General features: G+C 36.9%; 1 protein-coding gene across 3 annotated transcripts in view; it reads right to left on the bottom strand.

Moving 5' to 3' along the window:
• The window catches only part of LOC112053078 (uncharacterized), a 44,169-nt gene extending 25,455 nt beyond the window's left edge, over positions 1 to 18,714 (bottom strand). For 2 of the 3 annotated variants that reach the window (XM_052887410.1, XM_052887412.1), the window contains exon 1: positions 18,143 to 18,714. In XM_052887410.1, the coding sequence (XP_052743370.1) occupies positions 18,143 to 18,317 (175 nt within the window). In that variant the 5' untranslated portion in view covers positions 18,318 to 18,714. The remainder of the gene's footprint in view (positions 1 to 18,142) is intronic. The other variant, XM_052887411.1, reaches the window with a different exon arrangement.
• Positions 18,715 to 21,851: the final 3,137 nt, after the last annotated feature.

Below are 21,851 nucleotides of genomic sequence, written 5' to 3'. Positions count from 1 at the left end.
AGTCTTAAATTGCTAACCCCTTAAAAAGGTATCTAATAATGAACATTATCGGCTAATGTATTAAACTTTTTATATCCTACAACACGATTAATGTTCTGAAGGACTTTCCTCGGCCATTTTCCCGCCTGCGGAAGATTAATCAGATTATAATGCCGTGTTTTATTGTTCACAGTCGTTGCTTTATCTCTCTTTATTTTATGAGCTGAAATGAGATAAGCGATATGGGTCAGTTATTGTTAAATTCTCTATATAAATAAAAGTATATTTTTTATATTTCTATTTTTTTTTAATTTAAATTTTTGAACCTTATTACATTTCGTATTCTTTTTGCGATTTATGAACAATTTTTTAAAACTGTAAATCTAAAAATGAAGGACTTTCCAAACAAACTTTCAACCCCTATTTCACCTCCTTCTATTTTTATTTTAGGGTCAAAAAGTTACCCTATGTTTTCTCCAAGGTCCCATTTACCATTAGGTATAACAAAATTAATCTTGATCGGTTTAGCCGTGAAAAGGTAACAGACAGACAGACTTACTTTCGCATTTATAATATTAGTATAGATAATGTTTAACTCTACGACACTTTATTTCTAAAAGCAAAATTATAACATTTTAATATAATTTTAACCCTCATTCGGCAACAGGATAAAAAGTTTATCTCAAAAGACGATCAAAAAAGTCTTAACAACTGTTCAGACACTCAAAACGCCCGGAGGTTCAGCAAAAAGAGGTTCTATATCACCGCGGCGAGTTCTCAACTCGTAAAAGAGATAAAACAACACCAACAACACGGCGCTATAATCTGATTAATGCGCAGTCCGAGGGCTCGCTTGTTATTTATCATACCTTAATGAGGAAAATGAAAAATACTCCCACTTATAATAACTAAAGTAAATCATTTTTTGGAACGAAATTCTTTTAAGCGACTTACACGTGAACCGGCAGAGATCGTCAAATAAAACAATACAGATGGCTGATGGGTTTGGAGTGGAGATCGTACCTCCTCCCCCATATCCTATATGGAGATATCCTCCAGCTCAAAAGAGAGGCCTTACAAGCATTAACCCATGTTTAACGATAAAACTACTTAAACTTAACAAAAGTAACAAACTTAAAACAGTCACGGAACTAATGACAAGGCACTACTCACTAAATAAACACCTTTCGGTTCTAGGTATAACCGACAGTCCTCTGTGCAGAGCATGCCATGCATGGTTGGTTATGCATGCCAGGATGTCGGTCATCGAAAAAACATCGATTAGATCTCTGCATCTAATCGATGTTTTTTGTTGTTTGTTTTTGTATCCGTACAACGCGCAGCACACATTGAATCCCCATGAGGCGTTCGACGACCGGTGGCTAGCTTCTGGACACTCAAGACCCTCTAACTTTCTCTGGGTTATCTAATATCAGCTTTAAAGGAGTGTGATCGCTTTTGTTGATAATCTATTACATGTATACCTACATCAATTCTGAGTTTACCTACTTTATCCAATGCTATCTTAATGTGCTCTAATTATCTGGGACACCCTGAAAATGTCAAACGCCCACAAGGGGGCATCTCACCCAGGTTGAGAAGCTATGACTCGCACAGACACTACTGTTAATTCGCAATGACACAGATAATCCTGCGTGTAAGTGTATCAGTCCTGTAGGACAGGAATGTTACCCAGATTGAGATGCGCGGAATGCGTCAGCAAAATTCGAGAGATTTTTATTACTCTCCATAGATCTGGGTTTGTCTACTTATCCCATACTTAAGACCCTTTAACTTTCTCTGGGTTCTCTAATAGTCCCTTCAAAGGAGCGTGATCGCTTTTGTTGATAATCTATAACATGTATACCTTTGCTATAATTATCTGGGACCCCCTGAAAATATCAAACGCCCACAAGGGGGCATCTCACCCAGATTGAGAAGCTATGACTCACAGACACTACTGCTAAATCGGTCGGACCAGTCTTGTAGGACAGAAATGTTACCCACAATGAGACGCGCTGAAAGCTTCAGCCAAATTGCGTGAGACTTTTATTACTCGCTACAGTTCTGGGTTTGTCTACTTATCCCATACTTAAGACCCTTTAACTTTCTCTGGGTACTCTAATAGTCCCTTCAAAGAACTGTGATCGCTTTTGTTGATAATCTATTACATGTATACCTTCGCTATAATTATCTGGGACCCCTTGAAATGATCAAACGCCCACAAGGGGGCATTTCACCCAGGTTGAGAAGCTATGACACTACGGCTAAGTCGCAATGACACGGATAATCCTGCGTGAAGTGTATCAGGGCACTGGTCGGACCAGTCCTGTAGGACAGGAATGTAAGCACTAGAACTCGGCCAACCGGCTGTATTTACCCACATTTTTATTACCCGCCACTATTCTAACTGACCTGCTGACAATTTTACAAGTAAGTAAGCTCTTAAACATACGTTTTCCTTGGAAAAAAAAACAAAATTCAGGCAAAAGTAGGTTTAGTTTACAAGCACTACTTTGTAAAGATTCTACTACCGGTTCAGAAGGCAGGTTCTGCTGAGAAAAACCGGCAAGAAACTCAATAGTTGCTTTTTTTTTAAATCATGCAGTATTATAAAATTATAATTTACAATTGATGAGAACATTACAATTTCTTATAGTTTTACTTCTACTATGTGAAGGTGGAAGCTGATCCATTTGACTCCAAGCATCTTTATCATTAAGGAACTCATCAATGGTGTAGTAATCTCGACTAAGTAGGTAAATTCTTGCTTCCCACAATGACTACAATCAAAATTCATTTTTGCTTCACATTCATGTAAACAATCAAAATGGCTCTACCTACTACAAATTCGATAAATACAAAGAAGGCGATTGTTAAGATAATACTCGGAGATCTTAACAATCGCCTTTGTTTTAGGTAATAATATTTTTCCTCATCGTCAATCACATCACTGTGAGCACGAGTCTCCTCACAGAATGAACAGGCTTAGGCCAATAGTCCACCACGCTGGCCCAATGCGGATTGGCAGACTTCACACACGGATAATTAAGAAAATTATCTGGTACCTATGCAGGTTTCCTCACGATGTTTTCCTTCACCATTTGAGACATGTGATATTTTATTTCTTAAAATACACACAACTGAAAAGTTGGAGGTGCATGCCCCGGACCGGATTCGAATCCACACCTTCAGTAACTGTTTTCAAATTATCAATTTTAATCTGTGCCTAGTTCAATAATTAATATAACAAGAAGAAAGAAGAAAGATTAATATATTTCTTCTTTCTTCTTGTTTCATCTGGTTAGTTTAAATAATGGAAATGAATAAAAAAACTTCAACAAAGCTTATATCCGAAACTTCTCACAAAATGAGCTTAAAAACTTAAACTTGTAAAATTCTTTTGAAAGTGAAAGTGAAAAAAAGTAAAATAAGTTGATTATCGAAAGTGGTTCAAGTTGAATATTTTATCAAACTCTTTACGTAATCCAGTACCTCCGAATGTACGAATGCGAACTAAAAATACCTTCTGCAAATTACTCGTTGGGCTCTTACCCTAAACGTAGTTCTAAAGCAAACTAACGATTTCTTGTTTCTATACACGTAAAGTCTTCACTAGGTACATATGACTTCACTACGAGTTTCTCGAATGCAAATTCTTTTCGATCAGTATATTGTCGATTAAAAACTCCGTTCCACGCCTATGTAATTCACACAGAGCAGACAACGCTAAAAGCTAACGCTTTTAGCAATAGAAGTAGCAAGGGGGCGTGGCCCGCGTACACCCGGGTGTGCGGAACATCGCAAGCGTGTCCGCGCATGTACTAGCAGTCTTGTTTTGATCTGTGACAAAAAGAATAAAAAATATTCAACTCTAAAGTAAGGGTGACATATTTCATTTTTCACTAAATATTAAACAGCCATTTAGGCCACACCCCTGGGTGCGCTGGTTTCAATGCAAAGAATTGACACTTTATAAATCTAGTTACCTCTTATATCTGTGGTAATTCAGGTCGAAGTTTAAGAGTTTATTTACATTTACCTGTGTGCGTATGACTAATGCGGATTCTACTGCGCAGAAAACAATCATTAGTGGAAATATCGAACTTGTCTGCAGTTCGCGATTTCTGCATACACCAACACGCCATAACTCAAAATGTGCACTTAATGATGTCATCTTTTTCTTGGGATTTTACACCGCAGCGCACTTAATACAAGGGAGATCGCAGGCAAGGGCCAACTTGTAATCGAATAAAAAAGTTATACTAAATGGAAATTTTGAAACAATGACCTTATATTGGTAAAAACTTCGCCTTTCACTGCGCTTGACTTATCAATTATCATAGTAGTGGCTTAAATTGTGTTCTCCGATGCTTTTTTGGAATGACACCGCACTATGGAAGCAATTCATAGACGTATTCACGTCAAAAATGTCAGTTACGTCATGCGACATATTATCAACCGACATGTCGTCAGCGTATTCTGAAACTACATGACGCTGACGCGTTACCCAACGCGAGCTTGTCACATAATACGCTCGAGTTGGTCCCCTAAATCTGTGCGCCGGGAAAATGGATCAACGGCTTAAATGTAACCACTGAGAGTCACTTTACATTATAAAAATAAAGGAATATAAAATACCCTCCCGTATAAATCTCTTATAAGTATACGAGTAAAATATAAATTGCGCGAACATTTTCCATCTCGAGGGTAAATTAAATTAAGTTTTTGCGTGTAGGTGTGGTAACCTTACGCGGGTGCAAAGTTAAGGATGCGCTGGTCGGTAGCCGCTAATGCCACCTAGAAACAATTATATTAGGCACTCAAATGTCAATGATCTTTTTATAAATTTTGAATAGTGATTTATATTATATTATATAGGTAGGTAAACATTGATGAAAATTTCAAAGAAAAGTGTAAATAAAAAAAATGAGAGCAAAACATAACTACTATTTTATTAAGAATGCGTTAGGTTACGTTAAGTTTCATCGAAACTCAGTCAATTAACTTATAAATATAGTAAAAGCTCCTTATTCTCGAGGGATACGTTCTGCAAACGTGCCGCAAATACATACACCGTAAATATAGAATGGTATTTTTATATAAGATTTTAGGTCACCTGATGGTAAGTGATGATGCAATCTAAGATGAAAGCGGGCTAGCTTGCTAAGAGTATGATGAAAATCCACGCCCCTTTCGGTTTCTACGAGACATCGTACCGGAACGCTAAATTGCTTGGCGGTACGTCTTCGCAGTTAGGGTTGTAACTAGTCACGGCCTCCCACCAGACAGACCTGGACCAATTAAGAAAACCTCAATCGATCCAGCCGGGGTTCGAACCCAGGACTTCCGTATTGTAAATCCACCGCGCACACCACTGCGCCACGGAGGTCGTCAAATAAAGATAGATAGAAGAAGATATAATTTAAATAGAATATCTAGAAAGAGGCGTACACACGTATAGCGCAGCCTTAATTGCAAATGACTCTTTAATAAGAGCAAAGGTCTGGTAGAGACAAGAGAGCAGGTTTTCGCCGTAGGGTACTACCTACTCTATTTAATACAATTTCGTTAACTTTGGCCGAGTAGAATTAACCTTTTATTACGCAACAACCAAGACAAAAATATATTAGAATAACAACTTTTATATCAGAAATTATTTTAATCACAACAGAAAACTACCAGTTTGGCTTATACGATCTTTATATTAGTTATAATATAACCAAGAACCATCTGAATCATGTCAGCTTTCAAACAAGGAATACCGCATCATAATCGGTCTATTCGTTTAGGTTTGGAAACTACAATAAGTGCTATTGTAGTTTCCAATGCAATTTTTTTTGCAATGTAAAGCGTAGGTATAATACAACATATAAGCCGCGTACTATACCTACTAATTGCAGTATTAATTAATGGGATAGATTGACTTAATCTTCTGAAAAATGTCGACTTAGCAATTAACCCATCTGACCCAAACCAAACCCTCCCAGTTATAAAATAATGCGAATATAAATGGCAAGGTCGTCAAAAAGCTTAATCTTTAAAAAGGCTTAATGTACAGCAAGCATGAACTATCGACTGTGCAAAGACAAAACAATCTAAGCGACATCACAAAAAACATCACGTTATGAATTTATTTTTTAATATCTACACGTCATATATGTTTTTGCCATTGCAATAATAAACAATAAATAGTCCTAGGTTTGATCAACACCTGGGCTGATTGGCCTTTCGGCCGTGGCTAGTTACCACCCTACTGACAAAGACGTAGGTACTGCCAAGCGATTTAGAGTACCGGTGCGTTCGTGTAGAAACCGAAAGGGATGTGGATTTCCATCCTCCTCCTAACAAGTTAGCCCGCTTCCATCATAGATGCATCATCACTTACCATCAGGCGAGATTGTAATCAAGGGCTAACTTGTAAAGAATTAAAAAAATGGTTAACAAGTGGTTTTTATATTTCTATGGACAAATTATTTACCAATCTTAATTAATAAATACTCGTAACAACTACTAATTCTTTTTGTTTCTTAAAGTCAACAATGTTTGAAAGTTAGAACATTATTAAAAGTTTTTATTAACTTATAATAAATACATATTCTTATTGTATAGCTATTAGCTAGTTTATGAGCTACATGATATTATACTTACAAAAAATAATTGATATTCTTTAATTAATATTTTTTGTTATTCTATTGAACAGAAACATGTTGATTTGTAGATATTTATCAATCAACAATGAAAAGTTGTTTTATTTTGCTATTTTTCAAGTAAAAAGAAATCTACATCTAACAGCAAGACCTACTGCCCAAACTCATAAAAAACCGTCTACGTACATCAAAAACAGAGCTCAGAATAGTTTGCCATCAAATGTGCAATTTCAAAGCTTTACAATATTTATTATTTTTGAGTAATTTTCTCAAAATGTCGCTTATACAGTTTTACTTTTCCACCGTCGGTGTAATTTATCTAAGGGCAGTGTTTTAACCTTTGCTATCACTTAACCTGTGGTGCGGAATGTTGCCTGTTACACACATTTACGATCTGAAACCGTTAGTCTATTGTACGGAGTCTTTTAGCGTTAAATTGGATGTTCAATACAATGTACATATGTTTAATTCTTACCAATTTACTAAGCTTAGACCCACCACGCTGTTCCAATACGGTTCCCGCGGGTTTTGTGAAAAACTGAATTCCGTCCGCTAGTCTTCTATAAAAGAAACCTCAACATTTCATAACCTGACCCAGGAATCGATCCCAATACCTCGAGATTCGAAGTTATATTAAAGCCTCATCATCATTTCCTTAACCTTATCCCACTTAAGTGGGGTCGGAAAAATATGTCAATCTTTTCCATTCGTCTCTATTACTCGTTATGTTAAAGCCTGTCTTGTAGTATATTTTATGAACATTGTTTAAGATTTAAACCTCAAATTTCTTCAAAATAAAATGAACTTTAAGTGATTAAAGTAAATAGTGATTAAAGTTCCACTTTACTCTGAAAATTTCGTATAATATCTATCAATCAATCAATTTTTATTTCGCCAGAATATGGTACATTTACATAGGTCTTATATTATATATCTAATAATTATAGTACCTATTACGACCCAGCGTCAGTTCTTGAAAATAGCAGTGCATTGCTCTACTGGGACCGAACGATTATCACTGACAGGTATATTGTAGTCAATAGACCTGATATAGTGCTAGTCGATCGGTCAGTGCGTCGTGCAATAATTGTTGATATTACAGTTCCACATGACGATAATCTGGTTAAAGCCGAAAAGGAAAAAGTATCAAAATACTTGGACCTTGCTCACGAGATTACCGCCATGTGGAATGTTGAGTCAACTATTATTGTTCCGATAGTTGTTTCAGTCAATGGTCTTATAGCGAAAAGCTTCGACCAACACCTTAAGAAGCTTTCGCTTAACTGTTGGATCAAGAGTCGGATACAAAAGGCAGTGATTCTTGAGACGGCGCGTATTGTGAGGAGGTTCCTCACTCTGGAGCCCTGACCACCGGTTGCTTGGGCACTCAAATGTCCCGCAGCGGGAGGGTGAATTTTTTTTATAAAATTTTAATAATGTTTTGTATTTTATACTTATATTGTTAAAAATTTAAAAAAAAAGAAGTAATAAATAAATGAGAGACAAAAATAGTACCTATAAACGTCTAAGGTACTCGTATACTTATAAGAAAAACAAATAAAAAAAGGTTTTTACATTGTAAAGGACTTGTTCAGTCCTCAGTCCTTATTAGCGATGAGGTTTCGATGTCGCGGACCTATTGACCTCAAATGCGCTTGAAGACGCCTCACGCCTGTCAAATAAAATCGTGCGTAGGCTTGCACGCCCTAACCGATGAGGAAAATATTATCAAAAAATCAATAAACAAACGTGGAACATATACAGTAAAAAATTCAAATAAAAATAAAATAAAGTATATAAAAACATGAAACTTTTTGTATACTAAAAACCACAATGAGAATTTTCCGAAACACAAAATATAATGAGAAATTCATCGGATTTTTGTTCATCTCAAATTACAACATAAGAAAAGTATCTATACTTGAATAAAATATTAAATACTTACTGAGTACTATTAATCGACTCGTTAGTGCAGTGATTAACTTATATAGCTTTGGATTACGAGGTCCTGGGTTCCAGTCGAGGTTATAGACTGTGAAATATCGAGAAATCGAGAAATTCATTTATTGTCAGAATGTGTGGCTCATGCACAATCTGCCTTATCTCGTACAAATTATGTTTTCTGTGCTTAAAAGCGTGCAAGATTAGATTGATTATAGTAAAGGAAATAATTATATGAATGTTCGGTCTTCAAAACGGAGTCGGGGAATTGGTGGTATTATACGTTGGTCGACCCTCCACTATCCGACCGAGGATCCGTTGACCGAGGATATCAAGCGGGTTTGGAGACGCTGGATTCTGGCGGCTCGAGATTGTTGTGCTTGGAGGTCCATGCAACAGGCCTTTGTTCAGCAGTGAACATTTATCGGTTGATGATGATGATGACACCCTCGTGTCTCAGAAAACACGTTAAATCAACGATCCCGGTCAATACCTATCGTCAACATTTGGTAGAAATTGTAAATCAATTAAATATTTTTTCAGAGCAGGACATTGCTAGTAGTAGTAGCAAGTTGGGTATAATTTTCATATCCTTCGAGACCTGTAGTGGCCTGTTACTCTAATTACAGTGGAATTAGACGTTGCAGTGGCACCTCCAGGGGACCATTCACCGCTGCTGAGTGTCGAATTCTCATAGAGTAAAAAATTCGAAACTCAGCGAGGGTACGATCCCTTGGGGGCACCCCCACGACGTCTACAAATTTCACTGTTAGGTTATGGTAAAAATATTTTTTAATACTAGTTAATATTACTAAAAAATCTATGGTAGCATTCTCTTGATATTAAACAGATGAAAGTAAATTTACCAGTAAGTGTAAGGTGAGGTGAGGTAAAGCCAAACGTCTGATTACTTCACTTTAGTTCTATAGTACACTTATTCATGACTGTTTATTGCGAAAATATTCGGGGACAAGTTACATACTCGTTTTGCCTCAAGCCTCCGTCGGGCCATGGGATCGAGCGAATCACACTGAGCGGTAATTTGAAAGTCGCGAATTTACTAGCCACTACTGGCTGTTGTTATCACCAGAGTATGAATATGGGAGTAATGTTCCTAAAATGTATTTTATTCTATTTAAAACTGGCTTTATGACACTCGAAGCTAGTCTTGGACGTTGGGAGTTTATAGGATGAGTGTGATCATACTGACGTTCCGTGATTATGTTGTAGAATCCACATCCAGGTGAAACAAGCATCAGGTAATCTGCTATATCAACCATTTTTTACTACCTTACCGGCGCAGTTGGTAGTGCTATGGTTCTCACCAGAGGGGTCCTGTGTTCGATTCCCAGCTCAGTCAGTTTGGGATTTTATCTTTTCTAAATTGGTCCGGTGGTAGACATCGGCTGTGGCTATAGTTACCACCCTACCAGCAAAGACGTCTACCGCCATGCGATTTAGTGTTTGGACGCGATGCCGCATAGAAACCGTCAGAGTATGAATTTTTACCACTTCCAATTTAGCCTGCTTTCATCTAAGACTGCATCGTAACTTAACATCATATGAGAATGGTGAGATCACAGTCAAGGATCTAACTTGTTTGTATAAAAAAAACTACATAGTCGCAAGACGCTCCGCCTATCGCAATGAACTTTCTGAATTTGTCATAGCCAGCAAGTCAACCGGTCGGCCGTTATTATTTCACTAATTTATTACCGGAATTATGCTATATTATGTATCTTTATTCAATGCGCGTTCAGCGTGAGAAAAAAATGTATTTCATTTTGATTTTATTATTGTTTATACATCACTTATATTACCTTTTACGGAGATAATAAAAAGCTTGTGTTTTTTTATGTTTTTGACATAAATAAAGAAAGAATGGTTTTGGTTTAAGTGTTATTGTAGAAACCCCGCTATACACGTATATGTTCAGTATATAATTTGGAACATAAAAAATAGTTCGCCTGAGCTAATAGGTACCTAATATAATAAGTATAATTATGACACTTTTTACTTGAATATGTAATACCAATATACCTCTAATACTAATAATACTCCAATATACCTATAATACTAGCCGACGTCTCGCGGATTCACTCGCGTAGTTCCCGTTCCCGTGTAATACGGGAATCTAGCCTTTGACACTCACAATTAAAGTGGCTTTCTATTACTAAAAGAAATTTAAAAATCGGTTCAGTAGACCCAGAAATAAGCCCCCTACAATACCACAATTTTTTCTCTATATAACATTACTATAGAAGTATAGATTTAGCTTTTTTATTTCTTTAATGATAACTTGGCACTTGAGGCAATCGAACCAATATTACATTTCAAGTTATCATAAAACGAATCATTTAAAATCACATGTAAAGTAGCGTTTATGGAATTTTCACTTCCCTCTTCCCCCTGGCCCCCGCAGTGAAAACCGTAGAGTCGTAAAAGAGATTAAATCATTCGCGAATATGGCAACTCATCCCGCTAACTGTGTGTCACACTGACAACTAACAACTAGGGTAATTCCACCAGTTCTCGGACAGTTATCCACTTATGGTAAGATAGTGATGCTAGACGATTATTTTCTATGATAACAAAGATATTTGTAAATAATATGGAACTCGAAGTTTTAAGTATACAGAAATATTTGAATTTATTGATAACTTATTCATATGTAATGCGGACACCCCCAACCTCGTCCGCGTGAAATTCAGTTTTTCACAAATCCCCCGGGAACCATAGATTTTCCAGGATAAAAAGTAGCCTGTGTGTTAACTCTTCAATTCCCATGTCAAGGCTAATATAGATTTTTCGTTTTTCTTTGGATAACATAGCTTACAAACACTTAGTTATTACAAAAAAATAAATAAAATGTAAATGAACCACCCCCATTTTTTTTTATGGGCGTGTCACCCACAGGTGACACTGGGCATTGAGGCATTGTTGTTTCCTATAAGTATACTTGAGACTATACTTATAGGAAACAATATTTTTCTTATTCTTACAGTAGGAATGAAACGACAGATTCTATAATAATGTGTATTTATGTAAACAAATAGAAAACTCATTTACTGTGAAAGCTGTACAGCACTATATGCAAACCGATATTGCATTGGAATACATTTTATATTGTGGTGGTTTGTACATACACATTTTCGTTGAGTGTCGGTTTGCGAGTGATCGTCAGCTCTCCCAGCGCTCCTAACCTCAGTAGGGACTTTCAACATCATCTGCAGAGGTAGATTCTCAAATTGCCGATCGAAGGCTTGTCACATTTTTGCAAGTAGCAACATTTCACCGGAAAACGCAGTAAGGCTAGTAGTTTTTTGACCAAGAAATCTTGAATCTTGTCTCAGTTCAGACATTAATTTGACAAGCTGCATCTAAGCTAAAAGCAAAGTAAGTCATGCTATTGTCATGCTACTTAGCTACAATATGGTCTTCAGAAGCTTGACGTAAGGAAGAGCCTAGCTCTTTCTCTCGTTCTCAAGTTTTATGAATTGCAGTAGTCCAAACGATTTTCCCGACCAGTACCCGTACTCCAACATTCTGCTCTCGTAACTACTCGGAATAATAGTAAAGTATATTTTGTATTACAACATGAGAGCGAAGCATGCGACTGGGGAGATGTATAATATTAGCTTCGTTTCTTCCCTCTATCATCACCTGTAAAAACACCATTATAAGGAGAAAATAAAATAATATCGCCTGAGTTCTCCTCTGCCTGCAACTATAATCCAAGGTCAACCTGTTATACGTAATAAAGTTATAAAAAAAACATCACCACATAGCGATAAGGCCAAAATGTAACAAGTTTTTTCTTAGAATGAAGTCAGGACAATTTGTTATTGCAATGCCCAGTGTCACCTACAGGTGACACTGCATACTTCGGACGTTGTAACAATAACGCTATAAGTTATTTTTAGAATAAGAAACATTTGTACTACAGCTTATTTATTCCTTTATTACATGTAATAAGTAAAAAAACAATACTTACGGTCGAGGCATTTATATTTCACTTTATATCGCAAAAGATCACTAAAACGCAGACTCCTTCAATTTCGCGCTTAACAACTAAATGAATTTGACACATGACATATCGCTAGTGTTATCAAAAAAAAATAATTGATAATGTTACATATTGGCTTCGAAACAATAATAGTAAATTTGAAAAATAATATCTCCTTCTGGTAGAAAAAAAATTATAAACGTCTGTCACCTCCAGGTGACACTGGGAATTGAAGAGTTAATACAGAGTAAAATATATTTCCATTCTAAATTTCAACCAAATCGCTTCAGTAGCCGCAGCCTAAAAGAGGAACAAACATACACACTCACATACACACAAACTTTTGCCTTTATAAGTAATGTTAGTGTATTATTTTTTTCATATTTAGTTTTTACCTTATAATTACTAATAACTGGTCGGGTTATTACACACAAATCAATATATTTCATGAGTAATGTCTTAGTTAAACTAAATATTATTATATAAACTTAGTCCTATATAATACGTTGAAATTATTTCATCTTTAACAATACATCTATAACAACTATTAACAGTAACTTACTTCGCAAAAGTTTACTGCGTGCTATCTTTTGTTTTATTAATTATATTTAGATGCTTGAGTTTTAAAGAAGCACAGTCGAAAGCATTAGATCTGTGTTATAGTGGTATTATACTGAAATTCAAAAGCTTTAAAGTTTTGTTGTCGTAATAAAATATGTCAGAACATGGAAATCTATGGGTGTGTGGTGGTGTGTGGTGGTGTGCGTGTGGTGTCACAAAAAAGCTAAATCATAAATAAAGCAAAGATTTCTCATTTACTTAGTATAACTAAGTACGGGCCAAAAACCATCGGCGGCAAACCGGCTAAACTACCCTATGTAACTGCTTTAACTGGCTACACAGGTGGTACTTTCATGTAATGCTTGTGCCATACCTATCTTAAAATATTTTTTTTCATTAGGTTTTCCAGGCTTCAAAAACAGTCTAAGAGGGACATTTTCCAAACCTAGTGCTTCTATAAACTTGTTTATTACGCAGAAAAGGTACAACTTACATTTAAATTTTCGTAAGTTTATTTTGCCATAATTGTGTGACTCATGTGATGTGTGATGTGATGTGAAGTGTGATATTAGTGTGATTATGAATGTTATAATAAAATTGTGGTACTCGAAGAACTTGAAATAAATAATGTCGTTCTAAAAATGCATTTCGAATTTTAGTTTTAATTTTTAGCTTTACGAGTACGTAGTCTAAAACATTTAGCGATGTTTTTGAAAAAAAACGTCATATATAACAGCAGATGCGGCGATTATGACGTCACTACAATTTCCAATAATGCTTACAACAAAGTATAAGTATCTCGCCCGGTGTGCCTCGTACTGTAAACTCGATTTTCCAAGTAGCTATCAACAGTGATAATAAGTTTTTGCTGAATGACGCGCGCGAACCGCAACCCGCAGCCATTTCTAGGCCGCGCGGTACTCGGTTTTAGAATTGCGTACCCATATGTGAACTATCTCGATGGCCCAGTGGTTAGAGTATACGGCTATAGGTTGTGGGAATCTGGGTTCGAATCCTGACTATGAAATATTTGCCGGTCTTTGTGGCGCTGTGATATGTGCGGATTTAAAAGACCTGACCATGAACTGGCTAGGCTAAAGGTTTTCTTAATACGTCCAGATCTGGCTGGTGGGAGACTTCGGCTGTGGCTAGTTACCACTCTATCGGCAGACGTACCGCCAACCGATTTAACGTTTTAATACGATGTCGAGTATAAACCGAAAGGGGTGTGGATTTTCATCCTCCTCGTAACAAATTTGCCCGATTCCAACTTAGATTGCTTCATCACTTACCATCAAGTGAGATTGTAGTTAAAGTTAGCCCTTAACTACAGAGCAAAGAAGGCAAAGAATAAAAAAAAATATTCAATTTAATTTTGTTAGTTAGCTTAAGTTCCATATTGTATTCTTTCTCAATAAAAAAAAATTTTTTTTTGAAAAATAGAAAACAAAAATTTTTGAATAAAAAAAAAAATTATGAAGTCATGTTAAAAACTGAAAAAAAAAATTATTTGTTTACACATGGTATTATTTTTACGTATAGGTAACTCATACACTTGATTTGGTTTTTACATTTAAATTTTTTCGAAGTGACTACTCATACGGTTTCATTCATCACCAGCTGACATCGCGCGGTTTCACCGGCGTGGTTCCCGTTCCCGTAGGAATACGGGGATAAAACATAAAAGCCCATAGCTTCCTCGATAAATGAACTATCTAACACTAAAAATAATTTTCAAATCGGACCTAAGTAGTTCCTGAGATTAGCGCGTTCAAACAAATAAACTCTTCAGCTATATATTATTATATAGATTTCATGTTCATACAGTTAATTAGTTGACGAACAGCTAATTAAGTAGATGGACGACTTCAAAAACGACCGAACGAAGACGAAGTGTATCATATTTTGTCCATTATTAATGTACGATTTTGTCGGGTAGACTTCTACTAGACTAATATACTATTTCCGGAAACCTGACCCTCTTTGAATTCGTCCGGAAGAGTTAGCAGTTGTACAACTTTGAGCAGGTCCGAGTGGGTAACTTACCTCATTCAAGTTCCAACTTTGTTACATTAGGGCTCCCTCACACGGGCCACAACCACAAAACGCCGCTACCGGCATATTTCCTGTAGTTTTCATCTATACTAATATTTTAAAGCTGAAGAGTTTGTTTGATTGAACGCGCTAATCTCAGGAACTACTGATCCGATTTGAAAAAGTATTTCAGTGTTAGATAGCCCATTTATCGAGGAAGGCTATAGGCTATATATTATCCCCGTATTCCTAACGGAACGGGATCCACGCGGGTGAAACCGCGCGGCGTCAGCTAGTACATTCTATATGGACGGTGGCCGCCACACGCTACAATAGGCTACTCGCCTACTGTACAAAACTAAGAAGATTTGCATATAGGCAGTTTAGATACCTAGAAACTCTAATCACATTTTTATTTGTGAAAATAATGTCGTAATTGTAATATTTTTACAAAACAAAATTGTATTTTTATCACGTCACCGCAAACGCCAATCATAACACTGTGACGTCATTCGCTACTAGGCATCGGTTTTTGATTGGCGCTTGCGGTGACGTGATATATCACATCACTGCAAACGCCAATCACGCTGTTATCTATGAATGACGTTACTTGCTAATGTGTTGTGTTTCGGCGGCAAAAATTTTACTGGTTTTTATTGTCGGGACAAAATAAAATATAGCTTATAATACTTCCATAATTCAGTTTAAACACTGTTTACAAAAGAGGCAAGTAGCCAGCGCTGCTTGCTTCTTGTGGCCCGCATCGGCCACTAAACGCCAACACACCACACTTGCGCGGTTCCGCACCTTTCTCTCTCTTATTGAACATGTTAGAGTCGAATAGTAGCAGCAACCTCCGTAGCGCGGTGGGATACGCAGTGGACTTACAAGACGGAGGTCCTGGTTCGATCCCCGGCTGGGCCAATTGAGGTTTTCTTAATTGGTCCACAAGTGGCTGTCGCGCGCTTCAGATACTTTTGTGGCCCCTTCTAGCTTCTTGTGGCGGCGTTTGTGGCTGTGGCCCGTGTGCGGCGACACTTAGTAGGTGCACCGTATACCTCTACCTACAACACGAAACGGATCCCAAAGCAATTTCGGAGCTGCCAATGCATAAGTTAAACATGTTTTATGACGTCGAAGTGTGATAGTAACTATACGATTTATGAAGCGAGGAAGCTATTAGCTTTGTTTTCATAGTTTTATGCATAGCTTAACGTCAGTGGCGTGCACACCATAGATACAAACATGCCCTGCCTACCCTGAGAACTCATTACGAACCTGTATTGCGATAGGAATTTTACATTTTGTACCTATAGTGCATACCCTAGTTAAAACCCTGCGCACGCCACTGCTTACCGTAGGTACATACTTGTAATACCATGGTAGGTTAAACTATATTTTGGGTAGCTACTGACAGCCTCCGTGGCGCAGTGGTTTGCGCGGTGGATTTACAAGACGGAGGTCCTGGGTTCAAGTTAACCCGCTTCCATCTTAGATTGCATCATCACTTACCATTAGGTGAGATTGTTGCTTTGGCATCCTTGATTGCATCATCACTTACCATCAGGTGAGATTGTTGCTTTGGCATCCTTGATTGCATCATCACTTACCTTCAGGTGAGATTGTAGACAAGGGCTAACTTATAAAGAATAAAAAAAGACTAACCTAAGTAAGGAGCACTAAAAAGGGGTTAGATAAGTCTGCTAGTTATTGTATAATCGTGAACTTATCCCCTCCACAAGAGCGAGATACCTACCCACTTTAGCAAGATAAGGAAATGTGACTCATTGCTAGCTAACATTTTCTACAATTATAGACAACTAGCTGATCCCTGCGACATCGTCTACGTGAAATCCAGTCTTACACAAATCTTGGGAGCCATGATTTTTTCCGGAATAATTAGCCTACACGTTAATCAGGTATAGATAGATAGGTACCTAATTTATCTCCAATCTGAATTTTCGAAGGCCTCCGTGGCACAGTGGTCTGCACGGTGGATTTACAAGTTGGTATTTGTTTTAATGCCGGATTAAGGCAAAATAAGAAAATTACTTGTGACAGTATGGGATTCAAAAAATCTTGACCTGTTTGCTAAACAAATCTGTGTAGTTGGTATTTAAGTAATTTAAGTAGTACATAGTTACGATATTATTATTTAGGAAGTCCTTTTTTGGTAAAAAGGATTTTTTATCTTAGCGTTATTTTTAATTTCTTAAAACGCACATAACTGAAGAATTGGACTGAACTTGAACCTACACTCTTCAAATCAAACGTCGAGGTCATATCAACTGAGCTATCACGACTTATTTTAAGTGGAGTATTAATAGTAGATTGTTATACAAGGGGCTAAAAAGACCCATTATATACGAGGTATTTATATAAATAGAAACCGAGTTTATAATGGGTTTAACCCCACGTATTACACTCTGCTTTTCACTACGATTGCGAGAAAATAACAATTATTGTTGAAAAATATGTAAGTTACGGTCACAAATTGACAATGAATTTCTGAAAAAAATCAAGTATTCACGCCAATTGTTTTTTAAATTCTCGCTTTTTAATTTTATTTTTTTCACATGAGAAAGAGGCAAAGGTATTACACCGTAAAGGATGTCCCATGTCTTCAAATCTCGTTCTATTCGCAACTCAATAAAAAAATAAACGCATTCCACAGACAAGAACGCTGTATTTCATTCCAATTTAAAGTTTTTTATTTATTTTTCAAAACAATCAGTGCCTTACCTATAATGATTCTATTTTCGAATAAAACCTCCTCCGTTTTATAGTAGGCTAGTACTTAGCAAGTACTCGTAACAGACAAGAATTAAAAAAACAAAATTACTTTAGCCCCTAGAGGCTAATATGCTTGTTTAGCCCCGCTGTGGAGTGGTAATATGACAGTGTTTTTGAGCAAGAGTAGTGAAAACAGTATTATTTCTCTGGCATACCTATAAATATAAAAAAATCTTACCGTGTGGCAAAAATCCTCGCTTTTCACCATGTTTTTCAGTCACATTTCCAAAAAAGACTTTATTCTTTCCAGCACCAGTCCCTATTTTTCTTTTAACCTTCTTCTTATTATTGAAACCATCGCAGCACAGTATCAACACAATAAACACCAAACATCCGAAAAGTTTCGTACGCATTTTCCATTCATAATTGTTGTTTTTAAAAAACAAATCTTACAACACAAGAATTCATAATCGACTATCCAACATTATGTACTTAAATAAAAAAAATAAGCAAGAAAAATATTTAATCAATTAATTAACAGTGCTAAAAACTGCGATTTTCAAAATTACTTCGTAACCGTTTTCCGATGTTCTTTTAAAAAATTAAAATTACAGATCCCAAAACTAAATTGTAACAATTTACAACAATTTCGTACTATTTGTAAAACTTTAATAAATAACTAAACGACCTGTGTATATTTCAATACGCGGCAATTGGTTGAATTTCGCGAATTTTGGCGCGCAAAACAGTCGGCCATTTTGAAACGCGTGCGCTGTATGGAGACAGGTAATCGCGACTGGGCAGGTGGACGCGCAAAACACGGAGGGCAAAAAGAAGATAAATAAACCACTTTACAGCGTGATTGTTACAATAATTGAACCAAACTTTTCCGTTCATTCATTTGTTTTGATTACTATCTCGTTCTACTTCGACATTTACATACCATCAGCATTTTTAATGTTCCGCTGTATGAGCAAGCTCTACGTATTATCCACAGAATAAAGAATGATCCAGAATGAGTCTGCTTGTAAGCAGCGTGGTGAAGCCGGTGAAACCAATAAAAACCCAAACGTATATACGTAACGTATATGCAGATGGAGATGAGATGCATGATCTCATCTCCATCCGCATATACCTACTTACATTTTTTTTCCTAATTTGTATATCAAAATTTAACGCTAAAAATACGTAAATTAATTTAATAATAAATAATTACAATACATACAATACAATACAATAAAAAAATACTTTATCTTATTTTTTTAGGTTTTTGTGTTTTTAAAATATTTAAGACGCCATTTTTCTTGAATACCTAATATTGAAAATTACTGATGCAACGCTTCGAGTCGTACTGACTCGAAAATGTATTAGTTTTTGAATTTTGTATTTGAACGGCTACGACAACGTTGCTCAATAGCTCAACGGTAAGAGCGGTCGGACTCATCACCGAGGGGTGGTAGTTCGATCCCCGCCCCGTTGGTCTGTTTACCCACTCCTAATACAGTCTTTCCTAACTAGTTGAAGGGGAATGAGAATATCCTACTAACATTATAAGCGCGAAAGTTAGTATGGATGTTTACTACTACTGAAGCGATTTAGGTGAAATTTGGAATTTAAATAGATTTTACTCTAAATTAACACATATGCTACTTTTTATCCCGAAAAAATCCATGGTCTCCCGAGATTTGCGAAAACTGATGATTTTGATGATATGAATGTTTGTTACTCTTTCACGCCTCGACTACTTAACCGAATTAGCTGAAGTTTGGTATTGATATATATTATTGAAGGTATTGAGATATATTATAGCCTGGATTAACACATACGCTAGTTTTTATCCCGGAAAAATCCATGATTCCCGAGGGATTTGTGAAAATCTAAATTCCACGCGGACGAAGTCGCGGGCGTCCTGGTCATATTTAAAAGAACGAAGTAGTCCGCTAGTTGGTCATATTTAAAATATATGACAAAATAATTAAAAAAAAATGTACCTACCTCACCTACCTCTAAGTACCTAACGCTTGTTTCTATTCAATAATAAAACATCTATACTCGGAGCATCATCTTGTCAGGTGGCCCTTTGTTTAACAGAAACGCTTAGCGTCGGCATCCAGTGCATGCTCATTAATTCCTTCACATTAAAGTGGTTGTGCACTTATACGGCGGATTTCATACAGGTAATACAGGTCACAAGACCCGCAAATCAATTCGTGATCGAGACAGCACGAGATCGTGCTTACCTGTTTGTGTTTTCATGTAACTACCCAGCTACGGGGAGTAGGTATCTATCCTGTGCTCGCCGTGATATCACAGTATACAATAGGCGATAGTAAAACCGGCAACTTTTACAAGAATAGAATGGCAGGGACGTTGCGATCGCCGTATCAAACGTATCAATGACTAGCTAACGCTGCTCGGTTCGGTTTTCTCAATTGGTCCAGGTCTAAGTGGTGGGAGGCTTCGGCCGTGGCTAGTTACCGACAAGGACATGCCAAGCGATTTAACGTTCCAGTACGATGTCGCGTAGAAACCGAAAGGTAGGAGAAAAATCCACAGCATTTTTCTCCTCTCACTAAGTTAGCCCGCTTCCATCTTAGATTGCATCATCATTTACCATCAGGTGAGATTATAGTCAAAACTAACTTGTAAGGAATAAAAAAAAGACACAGCAGAATCCTCAGGTGGTCGGATTAAATCGCCGAACCCCCAACTCTTAAGAATATGTACATAAGTTACATTAACCTTTTGTTATATTAAATTTTATTAGTGTAGGTAATTTAAAATGCCACTATTAATAAATTGAACAGTTTAAATTAAGTTATTTTTTCCTTAAAAAACCTTAAGCATCCAAGCAGTAGCGTAGCGTGCCTTGAAGGGGCCCTGTATCAAAATTAGTTAGGGAGCCCAATAGACAAGCGGCACATCAGAAAAAATTGCCAAAAAACTCCCAATTCCCTTACTCAAACCAAAAAAAAAATATTACATCTTGTGTAGGTAGTATGTTATAACAAACATTTTTGTATTCATTTTACATAGGTTAGGTTTAGATATCGTTTTGTTTCTTCCTGGAAGCACCAGACTAAGTGGGCTTATGGATTACGTTTTACTAATTTTTGCTTTTACACGTAAGGGGCCCATGTAGTCCGGGGGCCCCGTATCCTTGATACGGCGTATCCTTTTTGACGGCCTCCGTGGCACAGTGGTATGCGCGGTGGATTTATAAGACGGAGGTCCTGGGTTCGATGCCCGGCTGGACCGATTGAGATTTTCTTAATTTGCCCAGGTCTGGCTGGTAGGAGGCTTCGGCCGTGGCTAGTTACCACCCTACCGACAAAGACATACCGCCAAGCGATTTAGCGTTTCGGTACGATGTCGTGTAGAAACCGAAAGGAGTGTGGATTTTATACTACTCCTAACAAGTTAGCCCGCTTCCATCATAGATTGCATCATCACTTACCATCAAGATTGAGATTGTAGTCAAGGGCTAACCTGTAGAGAATAAAAAAAAATACGGCTAATACGGCGGTAACTACGCCCCTGCTTCTAAGCCAAACGAAGCACGTGTTTAACACTTTTGTTTATAATTGTACCTGTGACGACAACTATCGTTTTAGTTCCACCAACTTTCCATCCAGGACTGATTTTATCTGCTCGGATCAAAACCAATCCGGAGTAGGTAATTATATCGGAGCTGTTTCACAAATCACACAACTTATCCTGCGCGGCACGCGATCGGTGAACTAATTAGAGAAAGTTACTTTTCTTAGTTAAACCAAGCCCAACTCAGATAAGTAGGCACGTACGTACTTAATTCGCATATTGTCCATGTTTGCATCTAGCATAGTAAATACGTATCAACTACTTATGTACGGTGGATTTGACCTACATACCTAATAAATTCCTAAGTCTCATATCATAAAATCTAATTATGAAAATGTATTTTAACG

The sequence above is a fragment of the Bicyclus anynana genome, chromosome 19 (assembly GCF_947172395.1).
Source record: "Bicyclus anynana chromosome 19, ilBicAnyn1.1, whole genome shotgun sequence".
NCBI classification, from domain to species: Eukaryota; Metazoa; Arthropoda; class Insecta; order Lepidoptera; family Nymphalidae; genus Bicyclus; species Bicyclus anynana.
This window is presented reverse-complemented; position numbering and strand designations above follow the sequence as displayed.